The 14634-nt window shown below is 35.8% G+C and overlaps 1 protein-coding gene across 4 annotated transcripts in view; it reads right to left on the bottom strand.

Annotated features, from left to right (window-relative positions):
• Nucleotides 1–14634, bottom strand: part of LOC126282087 (sodium channel and clathrin linker 1-like) — a 93846-nt gene that overhangs the window by 75698 nt on the left and 3514 nt on the right. For 2 of the 4 annotated variants that reach the window (XM_049981545.1, XM_049981544.1), the window contains exons 1-2: nt 14141–14343; nt 8030–8078 (exon numbers count right to left, since the gene is read on the bottom strand). Coding sequence is in view for 2 of the 4 variants with exons in the window: in XM_049981542.1 (XP_049837499.1) it covers nt 8030–8078 (49 nt within the window). In the remaining 2 variants the exon portion in view is untranslated. Of the gene's footprint in view, nt 1–8029; nt 8079–14140; nt 14344–14634 lie in introns of those variants that run through there. The other 2 variants (XM_049981542.1, XM_049981543.1) reach the window with 1 other exon arrangement.

Below are 14634 nucleotides of genomic sequence, written 5' to 3'. Positions count from 1 at the left end.
TGTTCGAATAAGGTAAGCACTTTATTAGCAAAAGAGTTATATTTTTCATTCATGCCATGAGCACTGTAAACATCAGTCCGGTGAATGTCTCTGAGGAGTGTCCTAAAATAATAAATTTTTGGCTTATTGATTACACTCTTGAGCTCAGATTTAACAGATTTTATATCCTGTTCAGTATTAAAATTTAAAAGAAGAAACTGCATGTCATGGTCTGAGAGGTCATTGACTATTGGTTTTGTAATATAATTTTGTTCATTGGACTTTTCTATAAAGATATCATCAATGGCTGTTTGTGAGCAATTGGCTACCCTAGTGGGGAACTTTACAGTGGGAATTACGTTGAATGATAGTGTTACTAACTAATTAATGAACAATCTCATATAAAGATGTGAAACAATTACTAACAAAGAGATAGAGGGGCTGGCCAGTACTTACCTCAGCTCAGTACAGCCGATAGAAACACAAAAAACAACCGAAAATTTAAGTTCCTAGCTTTCGGAATAAATGTTCCTTCATCAGGGAGGAGAGAGGGGAAAGAAAGGGAAGAAGGGAAAGTGGATTTAGTTACTCACAACCCAGGTTATGAAGCAACACGGAAAGGAAAACAGGGAAGGTAGCAAGGATGGAGGCATGGTTGTCAGAGGGCTTCATTGAAATCACCAGCAACCACTATTTCTTTGTTTTTGGTTGTTAAACGGGCCAGTACAGCTTCAAGGTGGTTTACGAACAGATTAAAGTTACTTGCAGGTGCTCGATATACAGTTAATATTATGAAGGTTTTTTGTGAAATTCTACTTCTGCTGCACATGCTTCCATATGCTGTTCTAGGCAAAATTTATGAATGTCTATGTTCATAAATTTATGAAACTTTTAGTCTTGGGTATGTCTTACAATCAAATACCTGATTTCCAAATCTCAGTTCTCCAACCGCTCTTAATTATTAGACTTTCATCTCACTTACATACTAAATTACACATTCTGTCTCCTCTCTTCATCTCCTGCTTGTCCTGAACTATTGTTGTTGGTGTTGGGTTTGCTGTTGATTCTCTTAAGAATAATCCATTCACTGAACAGTTTGCAGTAACTCACTCTCTGCTCTACCTTCCTATTCATGACACATTCTGCACCTATTACACAGTTTTCTGTTAAGATATGATAAATGACTAAGTCAAAAGCTGTTTTTCATAAATTCCCCCACTGATTTCAATGAACTTTCCAACTATGTTGACAACATTACATGCAGTTCTTCCGAGACTGTCTTGGTGTTCTTTCATGAGGACAGCACTACTCATAATTAGAGCGATCAATCTGCCCCTTGCGTTTCTTTGTAGACTTCACTTTTCAACCATTCCCAAAGACAAAAGTCTATAGTGCTAAGCTCTAGAGGACTTAAAGGTCAAGAAAAGTAACCATTTCTTTCTGAGGAATGTTGATTTAGATGATGTGACAGATAGTGACTAGAATGTGCAATGGCTCTGACATGTTGCAAGAATATACCCATCCTCGTAGCCAAAGGAACCTCTTCCAATTATTCAGGAAGCTCATTTTCAAGAAAACCTAGATAATGGGCCCTGCAAGATGATGCAGTAACACAACAGGCCCAGGTAAGTGATTGTCTGTCACACACACCATACATTTTAAGACAAGTGCTCTTGAAAACATGTCTCCACAGAGGCATGTGTGTTTTCATATATCCACTGATCTAATTGTTATTTACATCTATTTATACATCTACAAACCTACTCCAGAAGACATTGTCTGGTGCATGGCAAAGGATACCTTGTACCACCACTAGTCACTTCCTTTTCTGTTCCACTCATAAATGAAGTGAGTGAAAAGTGACTGTCTATAAGCCTCTGTAACACCCCTAATTTCTCTTATCTTGTCTTTGCGGTCCTTACAAAAAATGTGCACTGGCTGTAATAGAATGATTCTGCAGTCAACTGCACGAGCTGGTTCTCTAAATTTTCTCAGCTGTTCTTCACAAAGAGAATCTTATCTTCCCTCCACAGATTGCCACTTGAGTTCATGAAGCATCTCTGTAATACTTTCTGTTGGTTGAATGTACCGGTAACAAATCTAGCAGCATGGCCCTGAATTGCTTCGATATCTTACTTCAACCTGAACTGGTGGAGATCCCATACACTAAAGCAGTATTCAAGAATGGGTTGCACTAGTGTTTTATATGCCATCTCCTTAATCAAAGAGCTACACTTTCCTAAAATTCTTCTAATTAACTAAAGTCGATCATTTGCATTCCCTACTATTATACACACATGCCCATTCCATTTCATATCACTTTGCAACATAGTGCCTAGATACTTAATTAATGTGACTGCATCCAGCTTCAGTCCACTGATACTGTATTCATACACTACAGGATTGTCTTTCCTACTCATCTACATTAAATTAGATTTTTCAATATTTAGAGAAATCTGCCATTCATCACACCAAACTGAGATTCTTTCTAAGTCACACTGTATCCTTCTACAGTCACTCAATTATCAGTGATATTGATACCATCAGAAAAGAAAGCAGCTTCATCAGTAAACATTATTAATGAGATTACTCTCAGCAATTTGCAAACACCTAATGACAAAATTCCAGTTGTTTGCTTTCTTGTCCTCCTCAAATATGTTAAATCCATTGTAAACAATAAGGAAATAGGCTATGTATATGTTGTTTGCCGTATTCTTGTATATGGAACACCAGTACGTGCAAAATATCTGCATGAACTTGTTAGAGGACTATGTTCTGTCACCTGAATGATATCTTCTACTTCATCCATACTCCATTCATTTGCACATTCAGATGAAATATGACTGCTGAGCACGGTACCAGTCTCTTGCAGTTTTGTGAAAACATGAGTGAACACTTTTGAATCTGTTACTCTGCTTTCCAAACTGCATGCAAGCACAATGCAGGTTGGATGTGGGCAGAGGCTCAGCCTATCTCATCTTTGCTTGGTACATCTCACAAGTACCCCATACAGAGTAACATTTCATTTAGCATCGCAGTACGGCATTTTCTGGTTGGCACAATTTTCTGCAGTTCTGCAGAATCTTGGTGTTAGCACTGATCACTCTTCACTATTTATTTGTGGCATAAAAGAAGTTTACACAATCAGCAGCTATTTGTACAAAAAAAGAGGCAGCCTCACAATCCATCAGCACAAACCTTTCAGAAAGAAGTAGATAGATATAAATTCTCAATATCTTCTATGTGATACACAGTTGCATAATCAACAGATACCAGTAATTTGCTATGGAATGACATTGCAACATCTTGTTGATAAATTTCAAGATTTATTTGACAATGAAAGAGCAGAAAAGTACAAATTGACAGATAGGATTCATGAAGAAGGACTCTGCACTAAATTTGCAGACATGGAGCACATGATGAAATTGGTGGTATCAATAGCAAATTTTCTGAAGTCACAAGCGATATTCCACTGTCAGTTTTCAGTGGAAGTAAACAAAGTGCATGGGGACTTTATATATTACTGAAAAGTATGTTGGTTAAGTCAATAGGCATGCCAGGAATGATTTTTCAATTTAAAAACTGCTGTTGTTGAATTTACAAAGGAAAAAGGAGAGCAAGAACAAGAAACAGCTTATTTCTCATCTGATACCTTTGAAAAGAAAATTGAAATGTGGAAGAAACAAATACTGACAAAAGACAATAAGTGGAAGAGACAAATTCTGACCAAAGATAATGTCCATTTCCCTAAGCTCACTGGCATTAAAGAAAACATGACGTTTGAAGAATTCATTGTGACGATGAAAGCACTGCCAATCATACACCTCTTTTTAAGACAATTTGCCATTTCAGTTGAAAGTGCTTCTGTGCATGATCAGATGAAACTGATCAATTACTTTCGATTAGATTAGAATAGATTCAGTTTTCATTCCAGAGATCCAAAATTGAGAAGTTTCTCATGGGTGTGGAACTTGTCAGAAGTATAACATAAAAAACATTTGTATAAATACGCACTTCCTTGACCATATGTCACGAGATTGTCAAAATATGTAAAAACTGGCCTCAATTGCCTGAGACTGCAGTCTTGTGTGTGTATGTGTGTTACTGGCCTTAATGGCCGAAAGTTATATTTGTGACAATCTTTTTGTTGTGTCTTCTTTTTGTTATGCCTATCTGCCACTCAGCATCTCCACTATACGTTGAGTAGCAACTTTTCTTTTCACAATATTGTTACAAATGTAATTTTCATTTAAAAGACAAATTCTCTAACAATAAAACTGTTTTCCTCGGGAAGAATTTCCACATCTCCATAATGAGGTCGCAAAAATGATAAAATATTTCGATCAACATATGTTCATGTAAGGCTTTTTTCAATTGTGACACTAAATAAATCACAAGTGCATGGCAAACTGAGTGAGACAATCAGTGAAATTGTCTACAGCTGTCCATATGCTGACTTTGTGTACCAGACAAAAATTATAAGACATCTTCAGCACACCAAAAATAATTAAATAATACTGAAAGTTTGTTTCATTTGTGAGCTGTGTTGTTCAAAAATATTAACAAATTCATACGCAGTGCAACTGTATTGCCATTTCAAAGCAACACTTTTGTAGTTTTCCCATCTTCCGTGGCATAGCAGTGTGGGAATTGTGCAGACAGGCAAGTGAGCTACGGCACATGAGCCAGAGATTTTCTCACATGCCAAATTCTTGTTTTTCCCTGGTCTACCACATTCCTACAAGCTGTAGCAGTGTTTCCATTAAAAAATTCTTACACAAATACTACACTGGCATACATATCATTCGTAAGTATATGCAATATGGTTAAATGATACAGTAGAATTGGCCAACAAAATCACAATCATAGTTCAAAATTTCAGTTATTTAAACTCTAACACAAATTTACAATTTGAACTTCAAATCAAAAATCACAATCAGTTGCTAAACCCATAGCAATTTGAACCCGTAGCAACTGGAATACCAACATGCATAATGAAAACTTATCTCTGTAACCAATAAAACTGGATGTATGATTTATTGAATGTTTTAATTGAATTAATCTGTTCTACCACTTTCTAAAAGATTCACTATTCCTCTGTACTACAGTGATAACATCTTTCCATGTGAGATTTGACATTTCAGTTTGATTTGATACTATTAATCTCAATCTGTGTCTTCTTCTTCTTTTTCCTTCTTGCCTTTTTCCATTTCTCTATGGGGTTGCCATAGTTGTATGAGTTTTGTAAATGGTAGGATTTTATGTAGCCCATCTGTCTGCATTTAGAGTAATCTCATGTTCGAGTGGGAGAATGTTTTCTACATCTTTGTGCAGTGTGTATCTGAGGTGGGATGTGGGTACCAGCTCAGTATTTACTTAGTTGGATGTGGGAAATGATGTAAAGACCACATTCAGAGTTGACGGCTCGGCATCCCTGATTGTTAATCCATGAAGCGGATTTGATCTAGAACATTTTCGCCTCCTGGAATGTTAGAAGTGGCAGGTTAATGCCCTTGGCTACACATGCAGATCAATCTGAATTTATGTATCACAAACAAGTGTCTGACCACCAACATTTTTGTACCAAAGTATACAAGAACATTAATACTTTTTTTAAAATTACTTCTAATCTAAGCATTTTTAATTTATTATTTTCATGGCTGGTTCCGCTCTTATACCTTCATTCCTGTGAAGGAATACAAAGGCTGTGGTACATATACCTTCTATTCTGTTAATGTAATGCTTAAATGTTTTTCCTACTGCCTACATTTATATTATTTTTAATGCATAGCATGCACTTCACAGTGGGTTGAAGAGTGTATATGTTGACATAATTCTCTACTCACAAAATATTTTATGAGTAATATCATATGAATTTGATATTACGTACACATTAACTTAACAAGCACAGCCTTATGAACCAAGCATCCACAGAAATAAACTGCATAGAAATAAAAATAAATAATTGTTTAATGCTGTAATGATGAAAAAATTACTGCGGAAAAAACAATCAAAAGTGTGGGAAACGTTTGACCTGGCCCAAAATTCTGATGATATTTATAAACAACTAAATACAAAGCTGTAAAGGACCAGCACATTAAGTCTCTGCAAACATTTACTCCATTCACGTGTTTTACGCCATAATATTTACTGTGAATATGATTTGTAGAACATAGAGTTTACCAACTAGCACTATTGTAACTACACAGGTGTTTATGTTAAAGTGTGGTACTAGACCCAGCCTGAAATCTTGGTCATGGTGACAGACTGATGTGTTGTGCAGCCCAAGTTCTAGGTTAGGTTAAAATGTGAAAATCTGGTTGTGAGCTGGTGAAGCAAATGGATGTAAAAGCCAAATATATGCTGTCATAACGAAACTGATCAGTAGCGAAACCTGAGATTTACATCCATGGCATACTGAAGAATGCAAGGAGGTTTCAATATGTAACTTTTGCTGGTGTTTCCACTAACCACAATTTATTATGATACAGTCATCAGCTAATCCACTAGTGGTTAGCATTGATGCTTCTAGATCACAAGGTCTTGGGTTTGATTCCCAGCAGGACTTGAGAGTTTCTTCACTCGAGGGCTGAGTGTTTGCAAATAGAAAGCAAAAATGACAACCAACACAATTTCACTTTGAAGTGGCTATGCTGGATAGGACAGGATAGAATTCAAAAAGAAAACTTCTGATATACGTCTACATCTACACTCTGAAAACCACTGTGAAGTGCATGGCAGAAGGTATGTCCTGTTGTACCAGTTATTATGGTTTCCTCTCATTCCATTGACGTACAGTGTGAGGGAAAAATTATTGCTTGAATGCCTCTGTGTGTGCTGTAATTATTCTAATCTTATCCTCACAGTCCCATATGAGCCACAGGTAGGGGCTGTAATATTCCTAGAGTCATCTTTTACAGGCGGTTCTTGACATTTTGTTAGTAGACCTTCTCAGGATAGTTTACATCTATCTTCAAGTCTTTCAGTTCAGTTTCTTCAGTATCTCCATGACACACTCCCACAGATGAAACAAACTTGTACCCATTCTTGCTGCCCTTCTCTGTATATGTTCAAACCCCCTGTTAGTCCTATTTGGTTACCGAGCGAGGTGGCGCAGTGATTAGACACTGGACTCTCATTCGGGGGGACGACGGTTCAATCCTGCGTCCGGCCATCCTGATTTAGGTTTTCCGTGATTTTCCTAAAACGCTCCAGGCCAATGCCGGGATGGTTCCTTTCAAAGGGCACGGCCGCCTTTCTTCCCCGTCCTTCCCTAATCCGATGAGACCAATGACCTCGTTGTCTGGTCTTCTTCCCCAAAAACAACAACAACAAGTCCTATTTGGTCACATTCACTTGAGCAAGGTCTAGAACTGATTGGATGAGTGTTTTGTAAGCAACAGATATTACAGTCATAGGAAACTATGTTTTTTCATTTTATGGAGTGCACAATTTTACAGTTTTGCACATTTAAAGCCAGTTGCCAATCTTTGCAGCACTTTGAAACCTTACCAAGTTCTGACTGATTATTTATGCAGCTTCTTTCAGACAGTATTTCATTACAGATAACTGCATCATTTGCAAAAAGTCTGAAGTTACTTTTAATAGTGTCTACAAGGTCATTAACATATGACATGAACAGCAAGGGTCCCAACATAATTCCCTGGGACACATCCAAAGTTACTTCTATGTCTGATGACGACTCTCCATCCAAGAAACATGCTGCAGCCTTCCTACCAAAAAATCCTCAGTCCAGTCACAAATCTCATTTGATACCCAATATAATCTTTCTTTTGACAGTAGCTGTGGGTGGGGCGCTGAGTGAAATGCTTTTTGGAGTTCAAGAAATTATATTTATAACATTTAAAAAAAAATTGCTTAAGACCATACAACTGGTCAGAATGTTGCCATACTATTCACCGGGAAGCGTTCTACAATTAAAATACTAACTCATTCCACATCATAGCAAGAGTCTCAACTATGATCCATGCAACATGCAAATAACTAAACCATTAAACAGTATGCATGTTTCAAAAGGCATGCTCCTTACCTTACACACAGCCACTTGCAGCTGCAGTTCGAGATATTCTCTATAATATCTGTAATAATTACAAGAAATGTTTCAGTGGTTGCTTCTTTCATATCTCCTACTGTATTTACAGAGATAAACCAACACTTTCAGTACTTTATATTAGCCATATTCCATGGATCTCACAGAGAAGACATTCTGGGAGGTGAAAAGAAGTCAAATGTGTTCATTTTATTAAAGCAGAATATAATGTAATGACATAAAATTATGAAATATTGTTGTATTGCAATGTTGATGGTAATTATAAAAAACTTAAAACATTGTCTGTAAAAGTTTGTGTGATGATACTGTTGAATCTTGGACAGAGCAGCAAAAATTGCCCAAAATAAAAGGTATTAATTCAGATTTTTAGTTCATCACATTACCCACAAGACATTTTATTTTATTTTATTATTATTTTATATGTCCTGGCTGATAGTTGAATGCATGTGTATCCATCTATCTGACTTCCAAGGCATCACAGTTTTCTCCTTGAAATCTTTGTAGAGACTAATTTTAATCAATGTTATGTCCACAACTGACATAATTTTAATCAATGTTATGTCACAACTGACATCAAGATGAGTTTCTCCCGAAAATTATTATGTAATTCTGAATCGAGTGGAAACATACAGAATAAACTAGTTTCATCATTTTTAAGTAATCTATAGCAGTAATCAAGTGCACTACAAATGTAGTAGAATCTGTGGTTCTAAATAATTAACATTCTACTTCATGTATTTCAATGTATGAGTAGACTATTTTTTACAGCTTATGGGCTCCTTTGGGTTACAATGTGATAGTCCATGTCAATCACATAATAATAGGCTCTCAGAATTTGAAGCAATCAGATATGAAGTGCCATAAAGTTCAATTTTGGGTCCACTGTTGTTTCTGATAACATAATTTATCTGTGTTTTGGCATTTCAGAAGATACAAATTTTACACATTTTGCAAATGATACAAGCACAGAAATAAAAAAAAATAATATCACCCCCTTCCTGAAAAAGCAAGTAATGAAATATTTGAAAATGTGAACAGTGGTTTATGGAAAATGGATTATCACTGAATCTTAACAAGGCTTAAGGAAAACAGATTATCACTGAGTCTTAACAAGACTTAATACACACAGTCCAGTACTTCACACAGAATGCCACAAACTACAAATGTGAGTTTCTCAAACAATGAAATTAAAGAAATGGAGAGCATTACTGTAAGTTTCAGGAACTACAGATGCATCACTACCTCAGCTGATGTATGCATGATCACTGCTGTAGGAAAGTTAAAAATGAAGAAACTAATTTATTCTGCATATTTCCATTCTCTATTATTATATTAGATTCAGATATAGTTTTCGTTCCATAGACTCAAAAAATGAGATGATTCTGATTGGGTGTGAAACATGTCAGAAAGTATAACATAAAAAAACATAAAACATTTGAATAGGCCTATAATACTTACTATCCTGATCATTTGTCAGGACATTGTCAAAATAGGTGACTACAATACAGTAAACTGTAATAGCTAATATTTACAAAATTAATATGCTGTCAGAATGAAATATTGTTATGCATTATTAATAAATTTATCATACACAAAATACCTAATCTTGACTCTTGTGACCAAGTGCTGTCAAAATAGAAATCTAACGGTCATTTTTGCTGAAGCTGGACTACCAGTCTCTGTCAAGATATTCATCTATAGAGTAGAAGGAGTTGCCCATCAAAATGTCTTTCAAACTACGTTTAAACTGTGCTTTATCTGAAACCAAGTTTTTAATGGCTGCTGGTAATTTATTGAAAATGTGTGTTCCTTAATATTGGATCCCTTTTTGGAAAAGGTAAGTGATTTTAGGTCTTTATGTGGATTATTCTTATTCCTAGCATTGATACTATGTATTGAGCTATTGGTTGGAAATATTCAATCTCACAGTATCTTACGCAAGAAAAAATGTAATTTCTATCTTTAATTGTAGAAATAAGTTATAAATATACAGTATTTCAAAAATTTGTAATTATTAACTGCATGGATCCGATTTGTCATAAAAATTTATAAAATGTATGTTTGACATTTGGAAAACCAATAGTTAAAAAGGTTTTCTGTTCAATATCCTGGGTACAATATATGTACTTAAAAAGAGATTTATTCGGTTTGAAGAGAAACCAGAGTATATGGACAAATAAATAAATAAAGAGATATATTACTTGCAACAAATTTAATTAAGGAACAGATATACCTAGAAGAAGTGGTTAGAAAACAAAGTCCCTTCAACAGGTTTCTAGATGATGTTCTTGAATTTACACACATTTGCATGCTAAAAACTTTTGCTTGGTTTGATGAGTTACCCCAGAATATGATCCCGTATGACATAATACAATGAGAGTAAGCAAAGTGTGCATTTTTTTTTAATATTTATATCTCCTACATCTGACATCATTCTTGCTGCAAATACAGACTTGTTTAAGTGCTTAAGTAATTCTGTGGTATGCCCTTCCCAAATGAATTTATTATTGAGTTGTAATCCTAGAAATTTAACAGTGTTGACCTCTTTGGATCTGCATGTCTTCATATGTTATAGATATGCTGGATGGCAATCTGTTAATGTTCTGAACTGCATGTAGTGGGTCTTTTCAAAGTTTAATGACAGTGACTTAGCTTTAAGCAATTTATTAATTGCAGTGAAAATTTGATTAGCAGCTATTTCTAAATCTGTACTTGACTTACTACTTATGGCAATGTTTGTATCATCTGCAAACAAAACAAACTCAGCATATAGCAATGTAACAGAGAAGTCATTAATGTACACAATAAAAAACAATGGACCTAAGATGGAACCTTGAGGAACACCACATGTAATGAATTCCCAGTCAGATGAAAACTGACTGCTTACTGCACCAGTATTTCGCAACAACAACCTTTGTTTCCTGTTAGTTAGATAAGACTCAAACCATTTTGCAGCACTGCCAGTGACACGGCAATATTCTAATTTTCTTAAGAGAATGGTGTGCTTCACACAGTCAAAGCTTTTCACAGGTCACGGAAAATACCAGTAGCCTCTAATTTATTATCTAATGCATTAAGTACATTCTCAGTGTAATTGTAAATAGCTTTCTCTATATCAGAACCCTTCGGACATCAAACTGTGACTTTGACAATATATCGTTTGCAGTCAGATGCTTAAGGAAGACACTTGACCATAACCTTTTCAAATACTTTTGAGAAAGCCAGCAAAAGTGAAATTTTTCAATAGTCTGATGGTAACTCTTTATCCCCTTTCTTGTGTAGATTCTTGACTTCAGGATATTTTAGCCAGTCTGGAAATGTTCAGCTGATAAGGGATTGATTACACAAATAACTTAAGATAGAATTTAATTCTCATGAGCACTCTTTGATTAACTTTGTTGATATGTTATCATACACTTTGGAATACTCAGATTTTTAAGGATTTTATGATGGATGCTACTTCTTTGGGAGATGTGTCATTTCCATTTTACTAAAGTTATTTTTAAAGACTGGTCTCAGATACTCCATTGCACTGTTGCCTGAACCTGATAACCCCAAGCTGTCAGTAACAGAAATGAAGTAGTTGTTTAAGAGGTTTGAAACACTAACGGTACTTGTTACCAAAGTTTCATTTATTTTTAGAGCTATCTGTTCCTCTTCCTTTTCGGCCCCACCTGTCTCTGTCTTCGCAATATCCCATACAGTTTTTATTTTGTTACCTGATGTAATTATCCTTTTCTCATAATAAGGCTGCTTCAATTTCTGGATTATTTGCTTCAATATTTTGCAGTATTCTTTGTAATGCATTACAATTCTAACCTCAGAGCTGTTCCTAGATAGTAGAAAGAGTCTCATTTTTGTCTCACATGATACCTTTATTCCTTGTGTAATCCATGGTTTATTTTTTGACTTGTGTGTGAGTTGAGTTACCTTCAGGGGAAAACAGGGAAAACAATTCTCAAATGTGGAGGCAACTTTATTAATGAAATAATTGTTCAGTGACAGAGCTTTTCAATACATCCACATTAAAATCTCCAGCAACCACTATTTCCTTATTTTTTGCCATGAGGTGGGATAGCAGAGCTTCCAGATTTTTTATGAAGAGGTTAAAATTTCCTGAAAGAGATCTGTATGTATCTACTATTATAAACGACTTACTATGAAATACTACTTCTGCTGCACAAGCTTCTAAGTGCTGCTCTGAGCAAAATTTATTAATATCAATATTCTTGAAATCAAAATAGTTTCTGACAAATATGACAACTCCAATCTCCATATTTTCTCTACAGAAATAAGAAGCTAAGTTGAATCCTTTAACATATCTGTACCAGCGGTCACGTGATGTTCAGAGAGGCAGATTATATCAACTGGTCTGCTAATTGTTCAACACAAATAAGCAACTCATTAAGCTTACCCCTTAGTCCTCGGATATTCTGATGCAATAATGATAGCAGATTTTGTGCACTGGCTGAATTACAACTGGATGAACCTAATTTTCCAGCTAATTTTTGAGTATCTTTAGTTGCAATCAGAGGCTATCTGCCTGAAATGTGTATATAAAAATTTGCTTTCTGGCTGCCTGTTTTATCAATGTGAATGTCGTTTTCAGCCTGTTTCTGAAAAACTTCTGTTTCTGCCCTTCCTACCCTAAGAAAACTGTTGAACTGTCATTTGTAACCACTGGTACTTTACCACTTGTGACACAGCAACCCCCCCCCCCCCCCCCCCACCCAATAAGTTATTTGCTTTTAGCCCACACAGTTTTTCCTTCCCTTTCCTGCTGAGGTGAAGGCCATGCCTAGTATAGTCCCACCTGCTGATAGAGTCAACAGGAACCACACCAATATGAGACCTCATGCCCATTCCAAGCAGCGGTTCCACCTCTAAATTAACTCTCCTAACAGAAGAGTTTAAAAGAGCCTGGTCATGGAGACTCAGAACAGACACAAGCCCAACACCAGTATGTCTCGTTGCTGAAGCTATCTTTACCGGGTCACTCTCAATTGAATAATTTTGGTTCCTATCTATGCTGTTGCCTGCCCCACCTACTATTACCATGGTCTTTACAAAGTGAACCTACATCCTCTATCACCTGACCCAGACTTGCACTAGGTTTAAAAAACCTTGTGACCTGGTAATCTGACCCTAGTACAGCCTGCAACAGTTGGCCAACACCTCTATCATGTGAACTACCTAACTTGCTTTTTCTGACTTCTTACTTGTCAAACACTTTTTGAAAGTTTGTTTTGTACTGTCTACTCCTACATCTATTTGTGGCTCATCAGTTTCCAATGGTGACAGCAGATCAAACCTGTTTTCTACATTCAAAACAACACTGTCTGAAAATGTCCTATTCCTATTTCTTCTATAACCCTGAATCAGGTATTTGTGGATACAAACTATAATGTAAGATGTATAAGTATAGCCTTAGTGATCATGAAACTCAAGTTGTTACCAGTTGTTACCCTCTAAAGATACTTGCTGCCCATCCAGAACTACAAAATAACTGTAACAGCAAGAAATTTCAGCACACATAATATAGAAACATTCAGTTCCCTGTTATCAGAAGAGATGTGTTACGAAGTTCTACGAATATATGACACCAACCAAATGTTCGAAAAGTGTACTGAAATCTTGAGTGGTTAACTTTGAAATTGCTTTCCCTCTCAAAACACAAGTAATAACAAGCAAAACTCCAAAAGCAAAAAAGAGATGAATACCAACAAGTAACAAAATCTCAAGAGCAAGGAAAAGAGAATTACTCAGATACAGAAAAAAACAATAACATACTCCCACTTCTGAATAGCTACATTCAGAAATACATCCAAATCTACAACAGAAATATAGTCAAATCTACAAAAGAGTGACGTAGGGGTGGGGAGGTCAAAGATAAGTTCATAAGAGAGTCACAAATAAATGCCAAGCAGTATGGAAAGTAATAAAAAGGAAGCAAATAAAGTGTACCCTAAAATAGAACCTATCATTCTGAACCATGAGAATAAGAGAGTAATGATAATCCCCAACACAGCACAAATCTTTTCAGGTGTTACTATGCAGATGTCACATATAATTTAATAGTTAGTGGCAAACCTGATACTAGAAAGATACAGAAAAACAAAGTGTGATGATGTTCCTCTTCAATCTATGTCTGTGGAAGAACTCCAGACGTAACCATCCAGTTGCAAAACTCTTTAAGAAAATGTCATCAGGAATTGATGGTACTCCCAACTATGCTGTAAAGCAATGTATTCCAACATTTCAATGCCTTTTGAATATGCAGTCAATTCACATTTTCAGACTGTTTACAAATTGCTTAAGTGGTCCCTATTCATAAGAAAGAAGACAAATCAAATATAGAAAATGTAAATAAAATAGAAAGACACTTCCACATGGGAAAAATATATTAAAAACAAAGATTCAAAGACTTACCAAGCGTGAAAGCGCCGGTAGATAGGCACAATGAATAAAACACATACACAGAATTTTGAGCTTTCGCAACCGGCGGCTGCTTCACCAGGAAAGAGGGAAGGAAAAGGAAAGATGAAAGGATGTGGGTTTTAAGGGAGAGGGTAAGGAGTCATTCC

Source organism: Schistocerca gregaria, chromosome 7, assembly GCF_023897955.1.
Source record: "Schistocerca gregaria isolate iqSchGreg1 chromosome 7, iqSchGreg1.2, whole genome shotgun sequence".
Taxonomy (NCBI): domain Eukaryota; kingdom Metazoa; phylum Arthropoda; class Insecta; order Orthoptera; family Acrididae; genus Schistocerca; species Schistocerca gregaria.
This window is presented reverse-complemented; position numbering and strand designations above follow the sequence as displayed.